General features: G+C 43.5%; 1 protein-coding gene across 1 annotated transcript; it reads right to left on the bottom strand.

Annotated features, from left to right (window-relative positions):
- Positions 1-307: 307 nt before the first annotated feature.
- Positions 308-5,865, bottom strand: RP9 (RP9 pre-mRNA splicing factor). The gene is made up of 6 exons (XM_065629597.1): positions 5,666-5,865; positions 4,373-4,403; positions 3,453-3,582; positions 3,058-3,149; positions 1,554-1,615; positions 308-611 (listed from the first exon to the last, which is right to left on the bottom strand). Exons 1-6 carry the CDS (start codon positions 5,863-5,865, stop codon positions 380-382), a joined length of 747 nt encoding a protein of 248 aa, XP_065485669.1. The 3' UTR covers positions 308-379.
- Positions 5,866-7,687: the final 1,822 nt, after the last annotated feature.

Below are 7,687 nucleotides of genomic sequence, written 5' to 3' on the forward strand. Positions count from 1 at the left end.
AAAATAACTTCATGGAGAAAAGACACTTCAATGGACAGCCTGCTGAACTCTGCAGATTCGTTGGCGCTATCTTGGTAGTCATTGTGTTCTGCTGAGAGTCACATGTGGCAACGCAGAGGCCAAATGTGACCATGACGGATGAGCCTCAGCACAGGTTTTACAGCGTAAAGATATGGTTGATTATCATTGACTGCACCTCTCTTCTTTCTGGCTGCAGCACTGCAGAGAAGCAGACGAGCACAGCCAGTGTAAGATGTTATATGTAACCATCTGTATGTTCTGAGTTTATTAAAGCCCTTTCTGGTGGTTTCTTCCTCCTTTTGATCTTTCCTCACAGCTCACAAGTAGAGGTCAATAAGCACACAGCAGGTGACTCCTGTCAGTCAGATTCTGACTTCTCATTAGATTTAGATGATTTACGCTTTCTCTTTTTCTTCTTCTTCTTTTCTTTCTTTTTCTTTTCCTTCTTCCTCTTTTTTTTCTTGTGTTTACCTCTACATTCTGAGGAAGTGGAGCTGCTGCCACCTTCATCATCCTCATCACTGTCATCACTGCTATCATCATCGTCTTCTGAGGTAGAGTCCTCCAGGAGCTGCTTCAGTTGCTGTATCCTGAGTTTAAATAATGTGAATAAGAATCCTTTCCAGCTCTCCTCTACCTGTAATCATTTATTCTAGTTTTCACCTGTTTCCTTCCTAGCTTGAGAAATGGAAGCTGCATGCAAAGGGACAGGGAACGCTTCCTCTTTTTCTGAATTACATTCCCACTGCAGTTTTCACAGACTGATAAAGACCACCACAAGAAGTTCTATGCTTACCCATACACAGATGCATATTCGGATTATGATATTATGACATTCATTGCCCTGCTGATACAGAGATGATGTCAGTGAAGTTAACGGAGTAGATTCTGCTTTAGATGCAGAGGTATTTTTAACGGGCACTTTTCCTTTGAACTGTCACAGTTTACTGGCAAATGGGAACAAACTATTTGCTTATTTTATTGTTGCTTTCAGTATCCTCTCCAAGGGCAGTACCACTCTATGGGCCACCTATAGTTTGTTCAGTTATCTCATTGATGCAGTTCAAGGAAGAAAGCATTAAAAAACTCTGCTGCTTTATATGTTGAATAAGGACCTCACATGAGGAATAACATCAGGTGCCTAGAACTCATTTTCTAAATCCACCCCATTATGTCTACTGATGGCACTTTGATGTACCCAATTTAAAAAAAAAATCTCAGTGAGGTCAGTGAAAGAAAAAAAAAAATCAACCTGTTTTTTCAGGCCTGAAACAAAACTAAATGAGTATAACTTCTCTTTAAACTTTGTTTTGGGAAGAAATACAGAAGCTAATAGAATGAAAGAGGTAGGAAGTACTACTGAGTGATTACTGAGAAAACAGAAATCCATTAGTCTCCGCCAACATAAACTGCCGTCAAAAATGTTCTAAGTTGGTAAGGGTAACTTACACCAAAATTTCACCTATACATTAGTATCATGATATCAAAATGAAAAACAAATTGAAAATGCAGTTTACTACAGTCACACTTACCTCATTTCTTTTTCATGACGTTTGTTTTCCCTTATTATATCATACATTGGATCTTCATGTGCCTGTAAAGTGGAAAACAGAAAATCCAGTGTTAGTAAAGACAAGCATTTATCACTGACTCTTGTATTTCCTAAAAAAAATAAACCAAAGCAACCCAATGCAAGAGGCTTTTATCAAAAGATGAAATGCACTTAGCAAGCTCTTAATTCACAAGTATACTCTCAGACTTAACATTATTAATCTGCACTTTTTTTTTCTTTGGGAAAAGCTTATCTAGTTACATCACCGATGAAGGGGACCCTCCTCAGGTACCCTACCTCTCTCCCTCTCCAATCACAGTTAACTAAGAGAACCCTGTACATATACTATAGGAATAGCTAGTCATAGATGGAATATTGAGGTTCAAAATAATGAGCTATGACCTTAGAGCGTATTTTCAAAACTTGGATGCAAACACCCAGGAATACAGAAGCAAGGAATATAAGACAAGTGGATAATAAAGCTGGAGTTGTCCTAGCATGCTATGCACTACTATTGCTGGTTCTTAAATCCATTATTTTTAAATTAAACAGGCATTGCAGCAAAAGATAGTTGTGATGGAAGATAACAAATAAACACTGTGGACATTTAAGGTGAGTTCATGCCATGCAAGAATGCAGCAAAAAGACAGGGTGATAATTTCTGTTGGAAGATTAAGCAAACAAGTTCAACAGAGAGGAGATACCAGATGCTGACCAGAGGTGAGAATTAAAGTGTCACTAGCAAATGAAAGACGTTGGGAATGCACCATGAGGGGCCTTGGACACACAGCAAGAGTTTGATGCAAGCCTGAGGGAAACCGGAGAATAGAGGTACTCTGGTCATGGGAGAGGGCTAAAATTGCTCTTTGCAGTAGCATACAATCAGAATGAGTCCAGATTATATTTTTCAAGGACAGAAATGAGGACATAAGAAACAAAGTGATGAGAGCTTGAGATACAAGTGAACAATGCAGAGCAACAGGAAAAGTTAAAAGAGGTCACGCAGAAAGGATCTGCAGAACTGAGATGTAGCCTCATGTAGCAAGAGATCAGACTTGTACACAATGACTGGATTACAGACCTAGACAACGGGCATCATGATGTGGTTGCTCACAGTGAGAGCGGAAGGCTTGAAGCAGCTGTAATGTGGGCAGCTCAAGCTTGACTACACATTTTTGTTACGTTGACATTTTAATCACAAAAACTGAATATAATGGTTGAAACAGGTTCTTGAAGATTTCCAATTTAAATGTAAAAATTACTAATTTTCCTCTCGAAGAGTAGATTTTTCTGCAAAGTAGTCAAATATCCAACCACATCTGTAGCTTTTTCTTTATTAGGAGATTTTCGGCATCTATATTATGCTAGAGACAGAGGAAAAGTCCTTAATAAAGCATCATCCAATAGGCTACTTTTCATTTGCAAGATTATGCATCATCAATATTAAAAAACACAAGTAATGATACTACAGTATTTGTACTCACTACTCTAAATTGTTCCAATTTCTGATTGCCTTTAATAAAGAATGGGCATTCTTTATCTCCTGTTCTGTGTCCATAACGTTTACACCTCCAACCTTTAAAAAAAAAAAAGCAGCAGGGAATTGCATCTGTTACTCAGATCAGACAAAAAATTTTTAAAAAGGCATATTTATGGAGAATATTTTAAACTGGTTGAAACAAATAAACAGATACAAGTATTATGTTGATAAATATAACACCCATAGAGTGCAGCTTTCAGGATACTGGCTGCTTTTATATTAATATGATGCCAAACTACTTGGAACTTGCCATCTGTCCACCAGACATTCTGCCCTCCCCCAGAGTAAACAGATGGCTACACAAAGGTCCAATGACATCTGGAATGTTTTCAGCCTTACACTGCATGACTTTGACTTCTTTTCCCAAAGGCATCCAAAGCCCTTTTGTTGGGGCGTGTGCCAGGAATTCTCGTGCACTTTCATTGCCTGGTACATCAGGTATGCAGTCTTCTGGTTTTGTTTCATTCTCCTATGGAAAAAGGACAATATTTTTTTTTATAACTTTGTAAAAATTAATACTTTATGTGTCCAAGCCTTCACTTAATATGGAACCTATCTCCCCTGTAATATTTCTTTTTCTTGTAACACATAAAGGATCCAAAATACCTGACCCTTTTAATAGTACCAAGTCATATTTTTTCCTTCGTCCTTGAATCTTCCAGTCTGAACATCATTGCCCTATTAATTCAATTCCTTCTCATTTATTTTAGTAATTTATTCAAATAAATAATATAAATGAAAACTTAACAGGCAAGCAGAGACTTTACTTTTCCTGCTAACAAGACATAACAATTAAAAACAAGCTTTACAACACAGAGCAGTATTTTTAAGGGTAAAAGCATCAGATTATGGCTTAAGTATATAGATTTGTCAAAAGCAATAATCATTATGAAAGTATTTTTACACTATTATTTGAGGATAAGCAATGGACAAGAATCCTGAAAAGATGTCATTCAAACTGAAAATCTGTTTCACCATAAAAGACTCCCCACTATCCATACCATTAAATACAGCATTAGTTGTGCATGCTAAGAGGTGAGGAACGAACTGGTATTACCCTGTCTGATTCTGGGCATTTCACTCCGGACTCACCAAGTCAAAGAGGTTGGCTTGTAACTGAGGAGCCCTGAGTTTTCCCCTGGAAGCACCTATTTCTCTCTGTAATTTATACAGGCAATGTAGACACTTAGATGGCTAAAGGACAAGTTGTGTGAAAATCCCTCGTAATGCTAAAATTTTACTGCTTTATATTTACCAACCTTAATTAGCCCTGGGGGAGGTTTCTCGTAGCTGAAAAGCAATAGAAATATCGTTACTCTGCAGCTTAGCACAGACAAAGAAATTGAGAAAATACACTCTTTCAATGGTATAGAGTTAAAACCTTCACCTCACATTTCCCCTTAAATTTTACTCAGCCAATTATCACTAAGAGCTACAGCAGAACACGGATACCTGGATGCAAGCAGAGTGAGACAGTGTTTGTCCTGTCACCACACACCTCTTGCAACCATCCTTCAGATGCATATTCTTGTGGGGCAACAACCACTTTCATCGCGCTGCTTTACAGGGATGTGTGGTACATCCAATTCAGCTTCAGTTACCACAAATGCACAATTCTCTCCTCTTTTTCTGTAGCACCCAAGATCTCCCTGATCCAAATTTCTTCCCTCCAGCACTGCTGAATCATAGACACATTCAGCTGAAAATGTCGTCAGACCATTCCCTACATCTGGCTTTGACAGCCGAATCTAGTATATAATACTAATTTCGTCTTCTTCTCTCTGTGTGCCTAAAGACAGACCTTATGGATCATCTTTCCTGCAGCATTTCTCTGGAGTTAATAGTAGATATAAAATTTATTAAAATCCAAATAGCAAGCAGGTGCTACATAGAGCAAAGCAAATGAGAAAGGTCATGTGCTTAGCAGTTGAATGCCACGATGCTATGAAATGGTCTTTATAACAATAATTTTTTGAGTGTTTAGTATGTTTCATAACAAACATTTTTACTTTCACTCGGAAAGGAAAAAATTACGTTCTTGTGAACCTTCTGATCTTTTTATTTCATTAAAACCCCTTTCAATGAAATAACATGTGAAAACAGCACTGTGGGCTACTGATGGGAGTCATTAGGCAGATGGCAAACCTCTTTATCTTTTTTTTTTTAATTTAAATCCACTCTAGTGGAAACCAGCCGAACAACATCTGCTTCTACTCTGCAACTCCCACACTCCCAGGAACCTGGAAAAGACGCATTTTCCCCCTAAGAAATCGTAATGAAGTCGCCAAGCAGGTTTGCACTTCTGTGTAAAAATGGGTCATATTTTTCAAACGTGACGGAGCCGCAGCGGCCGCGGCGGGAAGGGAACAAGCCCCGGCCTCCCGCGGGGCCAGGGACAAAATAAAAACCAATCCCCCCCCGACCGTCCCCCAGCCCTGCACTGGAAACGCGGCCCGAGCGCCGGCGGGGCAGAGCGGGGAGCGGGCGGGCAGGGCCCGGGGGCTGCGCCACCTCCAGCCCCCCGGGCAGCCTCCCCTCCTGGCGCTCCTTACAAGGACTCCAGGTGCTGGAGCTTCTGGAGCTGCTGCGCCTCCTGCCGCTTCCGTTTCCTCTCATGCCGGTCCTGGCTCCTGCTGCCGCCGCCGGCCGCGGGCTCCGGGTGGCTCCTGGGCCGCGCCTGGCTGCCCCTCGCCGCTCCCTCCCCCGCACCCCCCTCCTCTTCCTCCTGCCCTCTCGGCGCCCTGTGGGACATCGGCGCGGCGGGCAGAGCCGCGGCGGACGGCGAGGCCGCGGCGACGCCCCCTCCCTGCTCCCCGCCCTCCACGCTGCGCATTTCGGTTTCACTTCCCCTCCCGGACTTCCTCTGCAGGCCCGGCCGGGCAGCGCCCCCTCCGCCCGGCGCCATGGCGGCCCGCAGCGCGGCCCCGCCGCTCCTCTGTCCCCGGGCCCGGGCGGGCGGGAGGAGCAGCCCCGCTCAGCCCTTCCGCAGCCCGAGGCGCTGTGAGGCAGCCGGGCGGGCCCGCCAAGCTTTCCCGAGGATTAAAAAATCACGTGTGGGGTGGTGTGCCCTCAAAACACCGTTATTAAAACAAAACAAAAAGACAACACCTCAGTGCCCGCGCTGGGGTTGAGGCGGGTATGGATGGGCCCCGGGGCGATACGGCGGCAGGTTGGCCAAGAGGCGTTGAGGAGCAGGTGGCCCAGGGAGAAGGTGCCACGCTTGCCAGAGGCCAGAATACAGATCACCGAGTGGTTGGGCTTGGAAGGGACCTCTGGAGATCATCTAGTCCAACCACCTGCTAAAGCAGGTTCACCCAGCAGGTCGCACAGGAAGGTGTCCAGGTGGGTTTTGAATGTTTCCAGAGAAGGAGACTCCACAGCCTCTCTGGGCAGCCTGTTCCAGGGCTCTGGCACCCTCAAATAAAGAAGTTTCTCCTCATATTCAGATGGAACCTCCTGTGCTTCAGTCTGTGCCCGTTGCTGCTCATCCTATCGTTGGGCACCACTGAACTGAGTCTGGTCCCATCCTCTTGACACCCACCCTTGAGATATTTATAAATATTGATAAGATCCCCTCTGAGCCTTCTCTTCTCCAGGTTGAACAGACTCAGCTCTCTCAGTCTTTCCTCATAAGAAAGATGCTCCAGATTCCTGATGGTCTTTGTAGCTCTCTGCTGCACTCCCTCCAGTAATTCCTTGTCCCTAAACTGGGGAGCCCAGAATGGAGGGTGGTGAAGGTCAGGGCCATCTCTTGCAGCATTCAGAAGGCACAGCTTGGGTTCGCTTTTCCCTTTTTTCTTTTTCTTTTCTTTTTTTTAACAGGCAGGTTAATGCCACGGGAGGTACATGTTGGTTAACAGGGTCTAATCACAGGCCTGGGGAGGCCTGGCTAGGGCTGTGCTGCTGTGTCTGGAGCTGCCTGACCAGCTAAGGGCAGCTCGCTCCCCTTCAGCGTAGGAGCACTCCTCAGGAGCCGAATCTGCCCCCAGGGTTTTTGCAGTTCCTTGCCCCAACCATGATCTTTTTGTTGCAGGGTGAGGAATGGAGGTAGGTCAGGGCTGGGAAGGCAAAGCTTAAATCGCTACTTTAGCCTCACTCTGAAGTTCGAGGGCACGTGAGTTTTCTGGGGTTGCATAAGAGCTGAGTGAAATGCAAAAAAAAAAAAAGTATCTTGGAGAGAAGTCCAGGAACTGAAGGTGATTTTACCTGATCATCCTAGTGCTTCAAAAGTGCACGTCTAAGGCAAAGGATGCTGTTTGCTGGCAATTACCATTACAGCACCCCGTGGTTCTAGGGTACAAGAAGATGAAAACAGTCATTAAAAAACCTTATCTTTTATAAGGGAAATATCAATCAGGATTTATTTAACAATGTCATATCATTAAACAAGCACTATTTTAATGTTATTTTAGGTTCTACCTGGTAAAACATTACTTATTTGGGATGAAAGACCACATCTCATTTCTCACTTGCATTCAGCTAAGTGGCTGCTATTGTAACTTCAGATCCTGGGAAACTGGTTTTGTCCAGTTAATTCTGTTGTAGTCTTTTGCAAGGATTCAGTGCTTATTTTA

The sequence above is a fragment of the Caloenas nicobarica genome, chromosome 2 (assembly GCF_036013445.1).
Source record: "Caloenas nicobarica isolate bCalNic1 chromosome 2, bCalNic1.hap1, whole genome shotgun sequence".
Classification (NCBI taxonomy): Eukaryota; Metazoa; Chordata; class Aves; order Columbiformes; family Columbidae; genus Caloenas; species Caloenas nicobarica.